The sequence below is a fragment of the Apodemus sylvaticus genome, chromosome 5 (genome assembly GCF_947179515.1).
Source record: "Apodemus sylvaticus chromosome 5, mApoSyl1.1, whole genome shotgun sequence".
NCBI classification, from domain to species: Eukaryota; Metazoa; Chordata; class Mammalia; order Rodentia; family Muridae; genus Apodemus; species Apodemus sylvaticus.
This window is the reverse complement of record NC_067476.1, coordinates 164,536,547-164,555,768: the sequence shown is the minus strand read 5'-3', so window position 1 is coordinate 164,555,768 and position 19,222 is coordinate 164,536,547. Positions and strand designations below refer to the sequence as shown.

Sequence of the window (19,222 nt, the reverse complement as noted above, 5' to 3'; positions counted from 1 at the left end):
TATCTGTGAGTTTGAGGCCAGGCTGGTCTACATAGAACAGCCAGGGCTAAGTAAAGAGACCATCTCAGAAAACAAAGGCTGCCCTCATTAGCAAAATAATTTCAGAGCATTACTCCAAATTTGACAGAATATTTCAGCCTAATGTAGTCAGATGACCAATTAGGTGCCAAGTCTCAAAATAGGAAACTGTTTTACAATTCTGGATATAGACATTCACCATATTTGAACAGAATTTGATGTCCTCTATCCCAGATATCAGATGGAAGCCTGAAGAAGACATTTGAGGAAAAGGTGACTCAAATACAAGAGGACACCTCAAGAAACTTAGTAGAAAGCTACATGCGCCACACCCCTAAGATTTAAGACTTTTTTCAAGGCTCAAACACAAAAGTAAGCCACAGTGATACATGCCTTTAACCTTAGCATGCTAAAGGCAGAGACAGACAGATCTCTGTGAGTTGAGGCTAGCCTTGCTTATCCAGGACACCTAGGCTAAAAGTTAGATCCTGTCTCAAAAATAAAATAAAATAAATCAAAGTTTTGTTTTAAAACATTCCAAAACATTTTCCCAAAATGGTGAAAGCTGGGTATTCCTGCTCCTCTGTGTAGAAATGATACCATTCCTTATCCAATACACCCAACACAAACATCATCTACTCAGAAAGGACAGAAATACATTCTCAAAGCTATCCCTCTCAAGAATTATCTTTTGTTCTTCTACTCAGAAAGGACAGCAATCTCAAAGCTATTACTCTCTAGAACTATCTCCTTTGTTCACTTGTTAGAGTCTCCAACCAAAGAACGCAGACAGACCCTGTCTGGAATGGATGAGGGTGCGGTTACAATAGAGATTTGCTGAAGGTATACCCTCATTGTCCCTCCCTAGATTAATGTTTTGGGCTTTGTAGCTTTACCTTCTGGAGACATTCTAGCACCTTGGTCATATATTCCTGTTGGCATGGATAAGGCTGGAAAGGAAAATCCACTGTCACACCATTCAGGACTACCCTGGGCATATCAGCCTATATTGAAGAAAACACAGTGGCAGGCCAAGATGCAGGCTGTTTGGGTCTGTCAGACAAACCCCTCTGAACATCTCAGTGCTTCAACCACTCCAGGTAAGTGTTGGCAGCATGTGGCACCAGGTTTCTCTCTGCGGGAATTCCCTACAACACAGACAAGAAAAAAATCAGCCATTGTAGCCACAGACTAGTACACCAATCATTTTAGGAAGCTGTTCCTGTGGGGTCAGAAAATCTGTTATTTCCCTATCAAAAGGAGCTTGGAGCCAGTCACAGGGGCACATGCCTTTAATCCCAGCACTCAGGAGGCAGAGGCAGGGGTATCTCTAAGTTCGAAGCCAGCGTGTCCAGTGAGTTCCAGGACAGCCAGGGCTATGTAGATCCTGTCTCAAAAAATAAAAAGGAGCTTAGAGATGTAAAGATGATCTCCTGACTCACACAATTCCATCCTAGACTGAAAAACAAAACAAAACAAAAAACCAATCTAGTTATCAAAACAAGCACAATGTCAGCACTCTACCTGCAACTCTTCAAAAAAGTCTGTGGGGGCTGGAGAGATGGCTCAGCCGGTAAGAGCACCGACTGCTCTTCCAAAGGTCATGAGTTCAAATCCCAGCATCCACATGGTGGCTCACAACCATCCGTAAAGAGATCTGACACCCTATTCTGGTGTCTGAAGACAGCTACAGTATACTTACATATAATAATAAATAAATAAATATTTAAAAAAAAAAAAAAAAAAAAGTCTGTGACTAAGAACCTGGGAGCATCCCTTGTGGCCTGAACCTGAACACAGAAGCGTGGAATGCTTCTAGCCTTTGATGCTCTTAAGGTAGGGGTCATGCACCATTCGGTCCAGGTGGGCACCCAAATGCAAATAAAGTAGTGAAACAGGTGGGGCGCGGTGCTCGTGCCTTTGTTCCCAGCTCTCAGGAGGAAGAGACAGGTGGATCTCTGAGTTCGAGGACAGCCTAGTCTGCAGAGCGAGTTCCAGGACAGCCAGGACTACAGAGAGACACCCTGTCTCGGAAAACTAAAACCAAACAAACAAACAAGGGTAGCAAAACAGAATCATGATACGTATATCTGTGCAGCCCTCCGTAAGTCACTAAACTTCTCCAGACCTCCAAGTCCACTAACAGGCGAAAGTCTATCCCCCCGCCTTGGAGCTAGCCCAAGGGGGAGGCGCCTCTAGCTAGACACTATTGGGAGCAAGAGCCCCCGGACCCAGAATGCACCGCGGCCGCTTCGGAACTAGCGAGACCGTGGTCTATGACCCCTATCCACTCAGATAAAACTGCTAAGTGACTCCCAGCTCACTTGTCTCGGTGGGGGCGGGGGGTGCCTTTCAAAATCCTGAATCAAGCAACTGTAAAGACGCCGACCCCGTGTGCTCCGTAGTCTGCAGATTGGAACTTCGCGGGCAGATCCGTGTAGCCACGCCTAAACGCTACACTTCCGGTTCCTCCCTTCCGGTCTGCTACTTTGCACCCGGGCGGAAACCGCTTCCCCAAGTTCTGGGTCAGCAGGTTCCTTCTCTGAACGCCAGAGGAGTTGGGGAATGTGGTTTCGCGCAGTGGACCTGGACCCATTTCTGTATTCTATGCAGAGCACTTAAAATCGTCTAGAAGCCGGGCCGTGGTGGCGCACGCCTGTGATCCCAGCACTCTGGGAGGCAGAGGCAGGCGGATTTCTGAATTCCAGGCCAGCCTGGTCTACAGAGTGAATTCCAGGACAGCCAGGGCTACACAGAGAAACCCTGTCTCGAAAAAAACCAAATCCAAAAAAAACAAAACAAAAATAAAATCGTCTAGAGTTTCGCTTGTCTCCCACTCTTTTTGTTTCGAAACAGGATTTCTCTGTGTAGCCTTGGTTGCCCTAGAGCTTACTCTGTAGACCAGATTGGCCTGCCTCTTCCATGTGCTGGAATGAAAGGCGTGCACCGCTCGGCCACTCATCTCCCACTTTTTTCATTATGAGCTCCATCTTCTGGAGTCTACTAGTTCATTTGGCCAGGCCACCTACATTGTCCGCAGAAATCTTCAGCTTTCTTACGGTTACTGACCTCACCTCACAAAAGGCATCTTTTCACAGCTGGAGCATGAACCTATCTCTATCACTTTTATGTAAGATCCATAAATGGCTGCATCTTGCCTAGACCCCCGATTAAGATCTCTCACGGCCTCCTCTCTCACTTACCCAGGGTCCAGCTTATTTTCAAATCAGTGTCTCCTAGCTGTCAGGTGAGGCCCTCTAAATCTCTCTAGTACCTAGCACTATCTGACAGTCAACAAAGAGCTCCAGGGAAGAGAGAGCTGCAAAGTCCTTCAGGGCAATGCTGACATCAGAGGTGTTTATTTCAGGCAATCCCAATAGGTATTATAAAGAAATTGATGTTTCAGTGGCTGACTCTCCATTACTAATAGATACTTGTTTCAGAGCTTCTCTTTAATACCCAGGTAGTTTCCCACAGATATGCCCATACTCATGCATGTGAAATGATATTTACAGAACACCCTGATTCATCTATAAATGTATCATATTTTTCAGATCCTCGTCTCTCATTGGGAAGTTGAAGGTGAGGAAGGCCCCACACCCTGGGATGGGCACTAAATCCAGGCAAAACTTCCTGGGCTACAAGTAAAGCTGAGACCTGAGCTGATTCATCTGCTGCCTGGGTTCACATTAAGACACGTCTAGTCCCACAGCACATAGATAGTTGCTTTGAGGCAGCATGCATGGCTTCCAATGAAACTGGAAGGAATGAATATATTCTAAAGAGATGTATACGATCTTCCTTTTGACTATCAGACCATTTAAACAATGGGCCCCCAGAAATAGTAATTCCCCAGGATAGAAGGAAAAGACTGAAAGGATACCAGACAAAGAGGGGACTCATCTCAGGGAAGGAGATTTTATGCAGTTATGACAACTTGTCAGACCGCTCTGCCAGAGAGACTAAAGCTAGAGGTGATGGTTAAGGACCCAAGACTGCTTAGTAATTCACATTTCTTGTCCACCAATTAAAACCTAAATCGTATGTCAGAGCCCTAAAGATCACTTGGGAGATAATTGGACTTTACTGTCCCTCTGCCCAATGTTGCCACATTGAAAAAAAAAAAAAAACCCTTTTCTATTTTCACTATTACATTGTCTACTTAATTGAACTTATTTAGAACAAGTTTCCAAGAACAGCTTGTTGGAGCTTCCAGAACCCATGCTTTGATTTGTAACAACTCTAATGACGATAGATGTGAAATCTATTCTCCTGAATCTATTCTGAGAGATGAAGGGGTGGGTAGACTGATGAAGACTATAGAAAGTCTTCCTCAGGTTACAAAGAATGGAAAACAAGTCAACAAACTTGAATTCAGTGTCTGCTCTGGCAGACTCCAAGGGATTCTCTGTGGATAAAACACTATTTCGATCAAAGGGTAGATGTGAACCAACCACACATAAGATTGTGATAAGTATATAGAAGAGAAATAATATTAAAGGGTTCCCCTGACTAGAGGCTAGAAAAGATTTCCATGAAGACTGTTCTGGCAATAGTATGAGAGAAGCTATATTGCTAGCTATAGGACTTGGACAGAACAAGTCTTCTTGAAACTAAGGAACTCAGTAGGCTAATAAGAACAGAGTGGAGAAACATTAATCTAAGGATTCCCACTATGTTCAGGAGTATACTAATGCCTACCTCAAGGTTTGGGAGATAGAGAATGACTGGATCTTCCCGTATCTGTCTCTAGAAGCCTCCTCATTGCCAGCAGCTGCAATGAGGATTCTGGTATACCTTTCCTGTCCTCTTCTCTCTGATGTATGCCAAGCCCCAGCATATAACATGTGTTTTACAGGTACTTGTTGAATGACTGAGTATCCTTCTGAGGTGCCAGAATTCTCCTGGACAGTCCAGAGTGAGTTCAGATTGGTAAAGAGTTCCAGGGTATTTATGTTGGCAGAATTTGCTTCCAGCAGTGGTAACTTTAAGGTCTTTCTGACTATAGGATGGAAATAGCTTTTATATCTTTGCCATTTGACTCCATAGTGAGAACTGTCTATCTTGCTTTGAAAGTGCTCCTGTTAGGATTGGAGAAATAGCTCGGTGGTCAAGAGCATTTGCTGCTCTTGAAGAGAATCAGAGTTTAGTTCCCACCATCTACACTGGACAGAATACAACCACCTTTAACTATAACTTCAAGTGATTTGATGTCTCTTTTGGCTTCCACAGACACCTGTATACACACACACACACACACAGGGAGGGAGGAAGAGAGAGAGAGAGAGAGAGAGAGAGAGAGAGAGAGAGAGAGAGAGAGAGTAAAATAAATCTTTAGGGAAAGGGGAGTTCCTATTTATTTGGGCCCTCTGAATATTCCCTTTTGAAGTCTTTTAATCCCCATAATGCAATCTAATCCCAACTGTCAGATACATAGGCCCAGGCTCAGGCATATATACCAAGTGCAAGGTTGTGTACAAAGGTAATAGGCGGGTGCCATGTACACCTTGTCCTTAGGTTTGCCCCTGACTTTTGCCTTTCTGAGCTGCCTCATCTCCCTTAAAGTTTTGGAGGATTTTCAGAAGCTTTTTAAATTTTGGGGTTTTTTTTGTTTTTGTTTTTTGTTTTGTTTTTTGAAACAGGGTTTCTCTGTGTAGTCCTGGCTGTCCTGGAACTCACTCTGTAGACCAGGCTGGCCTCAAACTTAGAAATCCACCTGCCTCTGCCTCCCAAGTGCTGGGATTAAAGGTGTGCACCACTACCACCCAGCAAGATTTTCAGAAGTTTACTTCTGGTCTTATGAGTTAAATGTTTGTGAAACAAGCCCTTCTTCTCTTGATTTTAGTGACTCCATCTCAAAAGTAGATGAGCTAGACTCTTGGATACCAGGCTGTCCTGTCAAGAAAGGCAAATCAGGTGCTCCCTACTCCTAGCAAGCTTTAACTGTCACCTTAACACAGCCTAGAGTCGCACGAGAAAGGGATTTCAATTGAGGGATTGCCTGGACCAAAGTTTACCTGTGCCTATGTCTTTGGGAAACTGTCTTGCTTGTTAATTGCTGGGCAGTATACCCCTAGGCAGCTTGTTCTGAACTATATAAGAAAGCCAGCAAAACATATAAGCCTGTTTGTGAGCCAGAGAGCAGCATTTCTTGATGGTTCCTGCTGTATTTTCTTAAAAGTGACTAGGTTTCTTGGTCAGAGGAATGCTTTATGGAGTAGCAAGCAGACCTGATTTCAAGTTCCTGCCTTGACTTCTCTCAGTGATGGGCTGTAACCTGCAAGATGAAATAAATCCCTCCCCTCAAGTTGCATTGATGGAGCTTATTTTTTCTCTTGGTGTCTCACTATGTAGCCTTGGCTGGCCTAGAACTCACAGAGATCCTCTTGCTTCTGTCTCTCCCAACACTATGACTCCATCTTACACCAAAGAAGCAAAGGCCCAGAGAGGCTAGGAACTCTTTCTCCATCAGATAAAGAACATGAATGATGATGCTAGAACCTGAATCAAGGTCACATCAAATCCCTGACATAGGCTTTACCACACCCTTATTTAACCAGAACCTGCTCATTCCCTGGACAGTTACCCCAGATATTCTTGTAGGACAGTGTCACCCTTTGCAAACCAGTGAATCCCTTCCTTGTACTACTTAATGGGGGCTTAGAAATCATCCAGCCTCTGGCAGCCTCTGTCACCCACCCTGACTATGGGACAAGCCCATAGTCTGGCCCTGCTCCTTCCCTACCTATTTTGGGGAATGAGTCTTATCTCCACATCCTCTAAGACACACAAAGCCATATTACAGGAGTGTCATCCATGGTTGCCGGCAGATAAAATATAGGCCTCTTGTTGCATCCTTTTACTTCTCTCCCTCCATCTCCTCCCACTGTCTTGCCTTTGATAGTTGCGGTCCGCGGTTTGTTCATTCACTGTCTCTCTCTCCCTCTCCCCTCCTCTCTTCCTCCCTTCCTCCCGCCCTCTCTTTCCTCTCTCCTTTCCTCTTTCTTCCTCTCCCCTCCCCTTCCTTCCACCCCCTCTCCCTCCATCCATCCCTCGCTCCCTCCCCCTCCTGCCGCGCCCGCCCTCCCTCCCTCCCTTCCACAGCATTGCAGCATTCGCAGACTGCAGCTCCCAGACGCCGCCCGCATCCCTCCGGCCTCCGAAGCCCCAGACGCCGCCAGCACCATGGCCAGCACCGTATCTGGTAGGGCTCGGGAGCCTAGGGGATCATGGGACCGCAGTGGGTCTTACAGAGGCCATTGTCTAAGTAGAGGCCTCTCCTGACGCAGGAGCAAGTTACTAATCCCGTTTTCCTGGGTCGGACCTTGTGCAAGGCGAGGCTGGGCTGGCCCTGAAAGAACGGAGGTCTAAAGTCCTTAAAGGGAGGAAGGGGACTCAAGCGCGAAGGAGATGCTGCCGGACGCCGGGCAGGAGCCGCGCCCTAGGCAGGGTTGAAATGAAATCCGGCTCCCTGGGGTATTGCCCCTTCAGGCGTTGGGGTGCGGGGCCAAGGTGCGACTGCGGCAGGGCGGCTCTGCAGATTCTTGCCTGAGGATAAGAGCATGCAGTTCCGCTAGCTGGTCCCCTAAGGCTCCAGCTACCTTGGGTTTCAGTGTCATTGAGTCTTTTTTAGCGGGTTGAGGGGGAGGTGGAACCCTCTATAGAAGCCTGGACCTTGGTCTCTGAGAAATGGGGGGAGGGGTGCAGGGACATAGGAGGGGACCTCCCAACCGTGCGGAGAGAGACTAGAGCCTGCGACAAGCAAGGCTTCCTCGCCTCCATTCCCCACTGTGATCGTTGTACCGGGGGACCACCCTCTGCGATGCTAGGGCCACCTCCAGCCAAAAGAACCTCCGCCCTTTGCGCCACTGGGTATAAGTGGAGAGGCTACTGCATTTCCAAACCTTTCCGGGGTGTGGGTGGGGTCTGCTTTCATAGGAAGCCTCCCACACCTCAGACTGCATAGAGGGTTGAACCGAGGCGGAGGGAAGGACATCCAGTATACTGCATGGTTGCGGTGGTTCTACTTTTGACCTGAGAGCCTAAAGCTGGACAGCCCCGCCCAGTCTCTAGTCTCAGCAGGGTTTCTTTTTTTCTTTTCTTTTCTTTTTTTTTTTTTGGGGGGGGGGGGTGCCTGAGACTGAAGGACGCATGACAGCCACCTCCTGACCTTGGTTTCCTCTAAGAACCTTATGCTCTTGCTGCCTTTCCTTCCCTCAGCCCAGGAGGCTGATCTTAGCGGTCAAATAGGTCAATGCCTGGTTCTTCTTGGCTTTGGCCCCAGGTACAAACTCCACCCATCACGCGGTCCCGCCCTGAAGGCGCCCCTTATGGCCAGAGATTTTTCAGTATCAGTCAAGGAAGGGACCACGTGTGTAAAAGACCCTTTAAGCTCCAGCTCTACAAATGTGAATCAAACCTTAGCTTTGTGCTATAGCCAGACCTGGCCCCCTTTCCATCAGTCCCAGGTAGTGTCTTCCTCATGCTTAATGTCTCTCACGTACCAGTTTCTTATTAGTTATCCTGTCCTCTGCAACATCCTCACCTTCCAGCAGCCAGATCATAGAGCAGGCCTGTCCCTAGGCCCTGCCAGTGGTCAGTTGTCTTATCTGTTCCTTGAGGATCTGTCTTCTGAGAAGAAAGCTCTCCATTGTCTAATCAAAATAAGAGAAATCATACAAGGAGTATGTCCATGGCCACCAGACACTGGCCCTGACTGCAGCTACAACATATGGTACCTCACCTGCCAGTTGAACACTTGGGTTTCCTGCTTTGACTTCAGGAATCTCTGACTTACCTCAACAGCACCCCATCCTTCTCTCCAGGTACTCACTCTTGCTGAGATGGTGCTGCTCCCTGAATTCCTGACAGCATCCTCCATGCTGAAGTAATAGTTACCTGGAAGATAGCCTCCTGGTACTGGTTCTTAAATTTGGCATTATCTGCTATAAACCTACAGTAGTTTTCCTGTGAATGTTTTATGCTCAAGCCAAAATGGCCTCTGAGCAACCGTCAGGTCCCAAGTTCCTGACCTATGAGGACAGCCTATCAGGGGTTTGCATACAAGATGAGAAATAATAATATGGAAAGCTAGGATCAGCAGGGAAGTGGGTGCTAGTTAGCTAGGACTTGAAAAGAACAAAGTTCCTTCTTTCTGGCCTCTTTCAGGATTCTGGTCCATCTTGCCCTGGACCCAGTCCTATTCCTTGCATCCCGTCTCCTCAGCACAAGGCGGCTGACCTCCTCTAGATCTTCCAGATAGCTACTGGCTTGTTACTGCCAACTTCTCCAGATCCTCTAGCTCCTCACCACATGATCTGAAACACACGTGTCCCTCTGCCTCCTTTGTTGGATCAACCTTTTATAGCACAAATACATGAGTGAATGTTGTTTATGGAAAGACAAAACTTGGCTAGGCATGGTACACTCAGGAGGTGGAGGCAGGATGGTCAGGAGTTCAAAGACAGGATTTGCTGCAGAGTGAGTTCAAGGACAGCCTAGGCTACATTATACCCTGCCTTAAAAAAAAAAAAAAAAAAAAAAAAAAAAACAACCACAACAAACAGAAAGAAACGGAGGAAGGAAAGGAAGAAAGAGTAGAAGAAGTAGAGAAGAGAAGAAAATATAAAGCAAGACTGGAGAGATGGCTCACAGCATTGGCTGTTCCTCCAGAGGACCCAGGTTTGCTTCTCACCACCCACATGGTAGCAGCTCACAAATCTCTGTAACTCCAGTCTCAGGGGATCTGACTATTCTAACCTGACCTCCACAGACATCAGGCACAAATGTGGTACACAGATATACATGCAGGCAAAAGAGAAATATCCACCCATACATATAAAATAAAATAAAAAGCATGAAGTCCCCTTTGAGGTCCACCCCCCCTCCTGAATTTTTCCCCTCTTTTCCCTCCTGAATTCCTCTGAAGACAATGATTAGCCTTGCTTTGCCCATTCTGGGGGTTGTTTCTGCTCCCTCTGCTGCTGCCAGGGCTCCATGCTGCTTTCAAATGAATCTGACTAATTACAAATTTTAAACCAAACCAGCATTCTCTGTACTTGTTGTGAAAGGACAAAATTTTCCAGAGAAGTTTTGACCATTTCTACTCCATATTCTCAGTTCTTTTTTTCCCCCAAGACAGGGTTTCTCTGTGTAGCCCTGGCTGTCCCAGAGCCCACTCTGTAGACCAGGCTGGCCTTGAACTCAGAAATCCGCCTGCCTCTGCCTCCTAGAGTGCTGGGATTACAAGTGTGCACCACCACCACCACCCGGATTTTTTTTAAAGACTTATTTATTATATGTGAGTACACTGTAGCTGCCTTCAGACACTCCAGAAGAGGGATTCAGACCTCTTTATGGATGGTTGTGAGCAACTATGTGGTTGCTGGGATTTGAACTCACGACCTTTGGAAGAGCAGTCAGTGCTCTTAACCACTGAGCTATCTCTCCAGCCCATCCTCAATTCTTTGCCAACTCATTTTTTTTAATTATCAGGTAAAACTTGATCAGAAAGTTTCTAGTCCATCTAATAAATACTTATCCAAGCTCCTCTTGTCTGTTACCTCAAAGAGTGCTAGCTGGGTACTCAAACATGGAATTGGGCTCCTCCTCCTCTTATCTAGAGACCTAGATCTGAGTCTTAGAGCCTACAAGACTTTTGGAATTGATAGAACAGAGAGAACACTGATAATCTAGAATTGCATTTCAATGAATGTTGTTAATATCTTCCCAGTAAGCTAAGACCTAGCATTCATTGTCCCTGAGGAACGGAGGAACTGTACTGGGCTTACTGGATTCTTGGACATTATGAAGACAGTAGTCTGCAATGGAGCTGGTTGACAAGTGAATGAGCACTTCTTTCTTTCTGTTGGGAGACAGGGTCATAGTAACCAGTTTGCCTCCCTTTCTAGTTGAGCAACAAGAATACTGGATTGATTTGGAAGGAAGCAGTGAGCTTGTAGCTCAGTGGACAACTCCTGTATATGGTTTGTCCTTGTCCTTCATAGAACCTGCCTATCCTACTTGAAAGGGCTGTGAGTGGATGTCTTGAGAGAACAAAGATTCACCTCAAAGTGGTAATTGTGGAGGAAGCAGTAGTGTCTGAGTCCTTACTTAAGTTTACAGCCAAAGAGAGATGCTTTACAGGTGGAAGTCTCAGTTATTTGGGATTTAGGAACAGAAGGATCACTTGAATAGGAATGTTCAAGGTCATCTTGAGCAATATAGCAAGATCCAGTCTTTGAGGAAGGGAAAAAGGGGCAGAAGGCATGAATGAAAAGGGCAGGGGCTACTGGGAGAGTTTCCTACAGCTGTACTTGTTCTGCTCAGGAGACTGGAGGCAGAAACAGGCAACTTTTTATAAGTTTGAGACAAACAAACAAACAAACAAAAAACAAAACCCCAAAGATACAAAGTTACCAGTAATCACAGAAAGGTATACTCATATAAAGAAACAATTTGAACACTGGCAACCAGACACATAGAAAGATACAAAAAAGCTGGGTGTAGTAGCTTAAATTTGTTATCTTAACACAGGAGGTTGGGGCAGAAAGATTCTTGGAAGTTGAAGGCCAGCCTGGATTGGAGTAAAACCTTGTTTAAAAACAGAAAAACAGGCTGGAGAGTTGGCTCAGCAGTTAAGAGCACTGACTACAATTCTGAAGGTCCTTAGTTCAAATCCCAGCAACCACATTGTGGCTCACAACCATCCATAATGAGATTGGATGCCCTCTTCTGGTGTGTCTGAAGATAGCTATAGTGTATTTACATATAATAAATAAATCTTTAAAAAAAATAAAAACAGAAAAACAAAATACAAGCAAAAATCCAAAAGGAGAAAGACACATTAACAGTGATTAACTTAAAAAGACAGAAGACAGAGACCCTGACTGAAGTGTTACAGTTTGTTCAGACTAATCAGAAAAATACCTTTAGGCTGGGCATTTCTTCTAAAAAGTAGAAATTCATTTTATCTATAGACTAGAAACTCAAAGTCAAGGCATTACTATGTTTGGTTGTCTAGTGAGGGTTACTTCCTCGTTCATACATGTGTCCTTGTGACTTCATGTGTTGGAAGAGCTGAAGGGTTACTAAGGATCCTGTGCAGCAAGATGATTAATCTCATTCAGGAGTCTGCACACACACACACAAACATACACACACACACACACAGACACACAATCCTAAAACTGTTTTGATTTTATTTCTGACAAGGTTACACTCCAGTTTGTACTCTTATGACTTGCTCACCTAACACTATCATACAATGGTAGGATTTTAACCTGTGAATATTAGGAAGTGAACATTTAGCAGGCAGAGAAAAACATACAAAAATTTAAGAGACAAAGACAGGTCAGGTAAAGTAGTGCACATCTGTAATCCTAGTTTTGGGATTCAAACACCAATCTGATAAGAGAGAGAGAGAGAGAGAGAGAGAGAGAGAGAGAGAGAGAGAGAGAGAGAGAGAGGCATGGTGGTTCACACCTATACGTCCAGCATTTGGGAGATAAAAGCAGACAGATAAAGAATTCAAGGTTGGGCTGGAGAGGTGGTTCAGGGGTTAAGATCACTGACTGCTCTTATGGAGGTCCTGAGTTTAAATCCCAGCAACCACATGGTGGCTCACAACCATCTGTAATGGGAGTCGATGCTCTCTTCTGGTGTGTCTGAAGACAGCTACAGGTGTACTCGCATAAATAAAATAAGTCTTAAAAAAAAAAGAATTCAAGGTCATTCTAGGCTACAAAGTGAATTTAAGGCCAGCCTGGATTACGCGACACACCATCTCAAAACAAAACAAAACAAAACAAATATGCACATAGATAAAGTCCAAGGTAGAAAACAAAGATGTAGAAATACCATTAGCCAGGCAGTGGCGGCGCATGCCTTTAATCCCAGCACTTGGGAGGCAGAGGCAGGCGGATTTCTGAGTTCGAGGCCAGCCTGGTCTACAAAGTGAGTTCCAGGACAGCCGGGGCTATACAGAGAAACCCTGTCTCAAAAAAACAAAACAAAACAAAACAAAAAAAAGAAAAGAAATACCATGGTACCTGCTCACCTTAACTTCACATCCACAGCCTACAAGGAGAAGATGAAGGAGTTATCCGTGCTGTCACTCATCTGCTCCTGCTTCTACTCCCAGCCTCACCCGAACACCATCTACCAGTATGGGGGTGAGTGTATCCACAACTGCTGGCCCTGCTCAGCTAGGGCCTGACAGCCTTACTTCTCTTGTTTCATCTGGCCTCTGGCAATGCTGTGAACTGGCTGGAGAGAGTCATTCTGGGAGGAGGGACTCATGCTAAAGAGAAACAGCACCCCCTCTCAACCCTTGTTGGGATGTGTGCTGGGAATGAACCTTTCATCCTGCTTGTATGCCCGAGCTAGGCTTCCTGAAGTCCCATCTGGTCTTGCTCCACAGATATGGAAGTGAAGCAGCTGGATAAGCGAGCCTCTGGCCAGAGCTTCGAGGTCATCCTCAAGTCTCCTTCTGACCTATCTCCAGAGAGCCCTGTGCTCTCTTCTCCTCCCAAGAGGAAGGATGCTTCGTTGGAAGAGCTGCAGAAGCGGCTGGAAGCAGCTGAGGAGCGGAGGAAGGCAAGGACTCTCTATATACACTTGATATTGCTGACCAGGCCCTTTGCTTGGTCAGGACATTGGCCTGGGTGGTGCAGAACTTGCTGCTAAGCAATTGAAATGAGGTGACAGATGGATGTGCCAAGATGGTGACAAACACAGGGCAACAGGAACCACATTCTTGAGGGAGACCTCAACCTTAATCATGGCAGAGGGAGGTCAGGTTGTATTCCTCCAGAAAGAGGCCTTAGGACATTATGCTGAGGCTAGTGCTCTTTTCATGGCAGAAGATCGAGGAGAAGAGGTTCAACATTTAGCTGGGTTGGTTAGGTAGTTCAGTGGGGCCCTAGAAGAGATGAATGGGGCTTGCAGCCTCTTCCTCCACACCAGCCCCACTGAGACTGAAACATAGAGAACAAAATCTGTTTTAGGACTAAGATCCTAGAGGCAAAGCCCACTGGCCAGGGGAAATGACTTAATCCATACACAACAGGACCCAGGCTCATCATTCAGGAGGCAGCGTAGGCCAGGGGAGCTAATCATCCCAGGGATCCTGGCTCCCCCCATTATCTGTTATTCCAGGGTCACCAGACATTCCTTTCCCCAGCCATAGCAGGATAGTGGCACCACAATGTCCCTTCCTAGATCCCTGTAGACACAAGTCTTTGCTGAGCAATAGAGGGGAGCTAGGATCTAGCTGACTTAGCTGCATCTGTACCTGCTCAGTGTTTAACAGACAGTTGTCTAGGGGTGGTCTAGAGAAGCTACCACAACTCACAGTTCAGAATTTACCCTGCTCCTTCAACATTTATGAGGCTGGGAGTTCTCAGTCCCAGATTCTGAAGCAACAAGAAGATTCTGGGGCTGAACATAGCATAAATGGCAAGCCACTGCAGTTCACCTGGCACTGGAGGGCAGTTTTTTCAGTGCAAAAGCTCCAGAAGTTCCAGGAAAACTGGGATGGGAATCAAGACAGTGTAAGGCACCTAGGCTCATAGAAACTAGTCGCAGGGACATAAGGAAGAGTGATGAGGCCCAGCGGTGGTGGCGCACGCCTGTAATCCCAGCACTCTGGGAGGCAGAGGCAGGTGGATTTCTGAGTTCGAGGCCAGTCTGGTCTACAGAGTGAACTCCAGGACAGCCAGGGCTATACAGAGAAACCCTGTCTCGAAAAACCAAACCAAACCAAACCAAACCAAACCAAACCAACCAAACAAACAAACCCCAAAAAGGAGTGATGAGTATTGGTTGGTACAGGACAGTGGGACGAGTGAGTCATGACTAAGCTGGGAACAGAGGAACATACTTGGGTCCCAGGTCAGAGAGGGTCGAGGTCATCCCCTGGACAGCTTCTGGGTCCATGTGCTGGCAGGTGAGGCGCATAGAGCTTGTCTAGTGGTTGGGCACCAGAGAGAGATTACCTGGTTTAGGAGAGATTCGGGCCACTGCTCACTAACCCCTAGCTCTGTGCAGACTCAGGAGGCTCAGGTGCTGAAGCAGCTGGCAGAGCGGCGTGAGCATGAACGGGAGGTGCTGCACAAGGCGCTGGAAGAAAACAATAACTTTAGCCGCCTAGCGGAGGAGAAGCTCAACTACAAGATGGAGTTGAGCAAGGAGATCCGTGAGGCGCACCTGGCAGCGCTGCGTGAGCGGCTGCGCGAGAAGGTAGGCACCGAGGGGTGGTTGGGATGGGAGTGTAAGGAGCGGGCATTGACGTGGAGGGCGTGGTCACAGCGGGGCAAACTCTGGGTGTGAGATCTGGTCTGTGCATCAAGTGAAGAAGAAGGTCCTAAAGTTCTAAAGTTGAGCACTTCCTCTCAGCCTTGGAATCAGACTTAGAACCTGGTTTTAGTGAGACACATTCAACAATCACAGTAGTTATGAAGCGCTCTGAAGGAATTTGCATGCCCGTGGGATCCAGCTCCAAGAGGAGATGTTTACACTGGGGGTCAGATTCTTAAGCACTATAGCTCTAACGCTCCTGAAGTATAGTAGTGCACCCATATACCCCAGTGGAAGATCCTCGGGACACCCTTACCCTTGGCAGCTCCTCAGGGTTCCTCCCTCTGCCTGTCTTCACAGGAACTGCATGCTGCTGAGGTGCGCAGGAACAAGGAGCAGCGGGAGGAAATGTCTGGCTAAGGAGCATTGGACCCAGAGGCGAGAAGAACATTTTCCGGTTTTGTTTTTGTTTTCAATTCTGTCTAGATGCGAATTTTGTGCCTGCTCCTATCTGCTCCCCTATACCCCCAGCTTCCTGCTTTTCCCCCACACTGAACTGTCCAGTCCTTGTAATGTGTCTGACCTTGGGCTCTTCCTGAAGGAGCTCCTTAGGCAGGAGATGTGGTCCCCTATTCAGACACTAGGCCAGGTGTGGCTGGGGCTCTCTTAGTGGCCCTCTTAGTGGATGTGTTGGCAACCTTAATAAATCTAGTGGCAGTGGCATAAATGTGTGGATTTTCATTCAGGTTCTCAGACTTGAATGAGAGTTCGACCTCTCAGCTTCTGCAGGGCACACAGCAACATCTACCCCAAATTTTATAGGAAACTGTGGAGAGACTCTGTAGAGAGCAGAGAAAGACTGAGGACAGCCCTGGAGCCTATGTGCATCAGAGCTACTAGAGCTGAAGAGTGTGAGTTACAATTTTCTAATGAGATTTCACGGGAATCCTGATCCAGGGGCACCCAGGGCCAATTTTAGACCCTATAGTCATTTCACAATGACTGAGATGAAGTATTATCTCACCTGAAGTGGTTTGGGGTAGGTATTCTCTCCACCAAGGGCCCATGAACTTCTGTAGTCTAGAGAGCACATCACCGACACTACCTACTGTCTTAGAAGTACATGCTCTTTGCAAAGCATTAGCTGAGGCATTCTGTGGAGCCACTCTTAATACCTCTGCCCCACTCAGGGGTTTTATAGCCCCTTGGAATCCTAGTCCCTTTCCCCTGTTAAGTGCTGTGATCCAAGAACACTCCTGGACCCTGGAATTCCAGCCTCACTTGTTGGCCAGGCATGGCTAGGTATGAGAAAGGAGCAGCCATGAATTCTCAGGGAGCTCTTGGGGTTGCAAGGTTCTTTAGGATCGGGTGTCTGCAGATTTAGATGCTGGGTCAGAGTTCCCAAGTCACGTTCCCCACATTCATCCTGAAACCTTTACTAAGGGCAGAAAACCTGACTCTAGGACTCTCATGTTCAAGCATCTAGGCATGATCCTTTCCTCTTTCTCAGCCCAGGGATTCCCAATGCCCCAATGGTGGCCTTTGAAGATAGTCACCTGCTTGGACATACTGGGAATTCCATGATTTTGTGACAAGGCAGCATTTTCTCTCTTCTCCATGCAGCCCCATTCCACCATTAAGTTCCAGAAGCCAGGATACCTTCTCACCTGCCTGATAAAATGTGAGGAAGATACATGATGTGTTCTTTAACAACTTAGAACTGAGGCTGCAGAAACCAGGTGGCTGTAGCCATTGGTGCCTCCACACTCTATCAGGCACCCTTGAGGGTACTAAGAAAGGTCTTCCAGAGCCTATCCAGGAAACACAGAGGATACTGACCATCGCAGTGGCTCAGGGGAAATAGCTAATCACAAGAGGAAGCAACATTCAGGACCTGAACTCTACTGTGCCCACAAATGGCTTTTGTGGTACTCAAAAGGGGAAGAAGAAGAAGAACTGAGACTAGATTTCTTCTAATGGCAACTCTTGAGTAGCCAAAGTCCGATGTAGCATGCACCCATCTCATGCTCACACTGAACTTACAAACTAAATTAAATTAATAAGAAAGAGACCCTGAATAAACAAAAATGGTTCAGCTTATAAAGGAACTTGCTGCCAAATCTGAGGACCTGAGTCTAGTCTCCAGGACTCACATGGTAGAAGGGAACCAAGTCATATACCTTCTCCTCTGACCTCCATAAGCATGCCATAGCATACACACTCACACATACATACATGATAAATAGGTAAATGCAGTTTTACAAAGATTCTGTGTGTTTAGAAATAGCTGTGTTACCTAGTGTTATGTCTGTCATCTGCTGAGCCAAGGAATGCCTCACTGTAAGGGGGCATTTATCTTGGATACAACTCCAGACTGATACCACCTATCAATCATATTTCTAAATCATGATTGTTTTGGGGAGTAAGTATGCCAACACAACATCACAGCAACAAGCTAGAGCCAAGAACCAGACCTCAGCCTAGTCCACCAGTAGACAGCAGTTTATTCCCAGATTTGGGGAATGAGGAGATACCCTGATTGATCTTGTGGACATATATACCTGTCTCCTTAAAACCCAAAAGACTATTGGAGATGCTGAGTGAGAATCATGTCCTCAAAAGGCCATATGCATCTGCTCAGGTTCATATGTGGGCCTCCAGGCTACTCTCTGGAGGGATACTGCTTTTCACAACTCAGGGAGAAGCACAAGAGTGACATCATCTCCGGTGATTCTTACATTCAGTTAGAATGTAAGACACTGAAGGAAGCAGAGACATGAGAAGTGTGCAGAATGGGATGGATGGTGGGAGGAAAGGGGGCACACTGAAGCATCATATGAAGAGGAATCTGCCTATCTGGGTTCTGGGTATTAATGGTGCAAACCCCAGAAAAGCATACTTAGCTGTGGCATAGCAGAAAACCAGGCTGACCATAGCCAGAACTTCTTAGTTTGAATGTTAGAGAGTGGGAGGAACTTGGTAAGGAATCACAGGGAATATGGTACTTATGAGAGTCACTATGTGGAGCCTCCAACAACAGACTGGGATGGGAGTCCTTCAGGCTGCTTCCATTTTTTTTTCCTTAAAGAAAAGTAAAAAATGGGATTCCAGTGGGAAGGTTGTCAGGGTCTATGAGTCATCTATTGCTGCATATTACCCTAAGGAGCAACTGAAAACACAAATGTCATCTCAGTTTCCATAAAGGAAACCCATACAGGAGCTGAGCATCTATGATTCAAGCTAGGGATAGAATGCCAACAGTCTTTGTTGTAAGCCCCTTGAAGCACCTGAATGGCCATACCCCACCCCTGAGGACCTCCAACCCACCAGGTTCCACTCACAGAACATTCTAACTACCCTCACCAGTCCCTCTTGCCCTACAGAGTAAAAAGCTCCCCCAAGCTCAGGATTTAAAATCCCACCAATCCCCACTCTGAAAAATCTCCACCCTGGAAAGCTCCCCTCTCCAAGAAATGCTATATAAATTCTGTCTTCTGCTCAGTTCTCTGCTGCTTCTTGCCTGAGCAGAGCGATAGACACTCTAGTATTCCCTGGCTTCCAACTGCTAGAATACCTTTTGTTGGTCCTGAGCAGCATGCCTCAAAAGCCACCAAAGTGGCAGCTGGTCGCTCTTTCCCACCCCCAGCCTACTGCCATCTTAAGATTCAGCCACAGGAGCTGTCAAATGGTGGCACCACAATACCACATCAGCCTGCAGCTGTCACAGGAGCTGTCCACAGTGCTTCATTATCTTTTTCCACCTCAGCCAACAGCCTTTGTAAAATAACAGGAGCTGTCCATGGTGGCAGCACCTCCTCTTCAGCCTCCCGAAGCAGTTCCACAGGGATGCCACTTCAGCCAAAGTCACACTGCATAACAAACCTCATACAAGAGATTTATTGAGAGG

The 19,222-nt window shown here is 46.5% G+C and overlaps 2 protein-coding genes across 9 annotated transcripts in view; one reads left to right on the top strand and one right to left on the bottom strand.

Moving 5' to 3' along the window:
• Rtel1 (regulator of telomere elongation helicase 1) overlaps positions 1-9,524 on the bottom strand; it is a 45,869-nt gene extending 36,345 nt beyond the window's left edge. For 2 of the 7 annotated variants that reach the window (XM_052184567.1, XM_052184571.1), the window contains exons 1-2: positions 2,343-2,543; positions 915-1,166 (exon numbers count right to left, since the gene is read on the bottom strand). In XM_052184567.1, coding sequence (XP_052040527.1) covers positions 915-1,016 — 102 coding nt within the window. In that variant the 5' untranslated portion in view covers positions 1,017-1,166; positions 2,343-2,543. Of the gene's footprint in view, positions 1-914; positions 1,167-2,342; positions 2,555-8,563 lie in introns of those variants that run through there. The other 5 variants (XM_052184568.1, XM_052184572.1, XM_052184573.1 and 2 more) reach the window with 5 other exon arrangements.
• Stmn3 (stathmin 3) lies at positions 7,151-16,031 on the top strand. 2 transcript variants are annotated; one of them, XM_052184592.1, is made up of 5 exons: positions 7,151-7,222; positions 13,095-13,190; positions 13,439-13,614; positions 15,067-15,258; positions 15,676-16,031. In XM_052184592.1, exons 1-5 carry the CDS (start codon positions 7,204-7,206, stop codon positions 15,733-15,735), a joined length of 543 nt encoding a protein of 180 aa, XP_052040552.1. In that variant the 5' UTR covers positions 7,151-7,203; the 3' UTR covers positions 15,736-16,031. The 2 variants fall into 2 exon arrangements, with proteins under 2 accessions (XP_052040552.1, XP_052040553.1); XM_052184593.1 differs by lacking the exon at positions 7,151-7,222 and having other exon boundaries at positions 13,029-13,190.
• Positions 16,032-19,222: the final 3,191 nt, after the last annotated feature.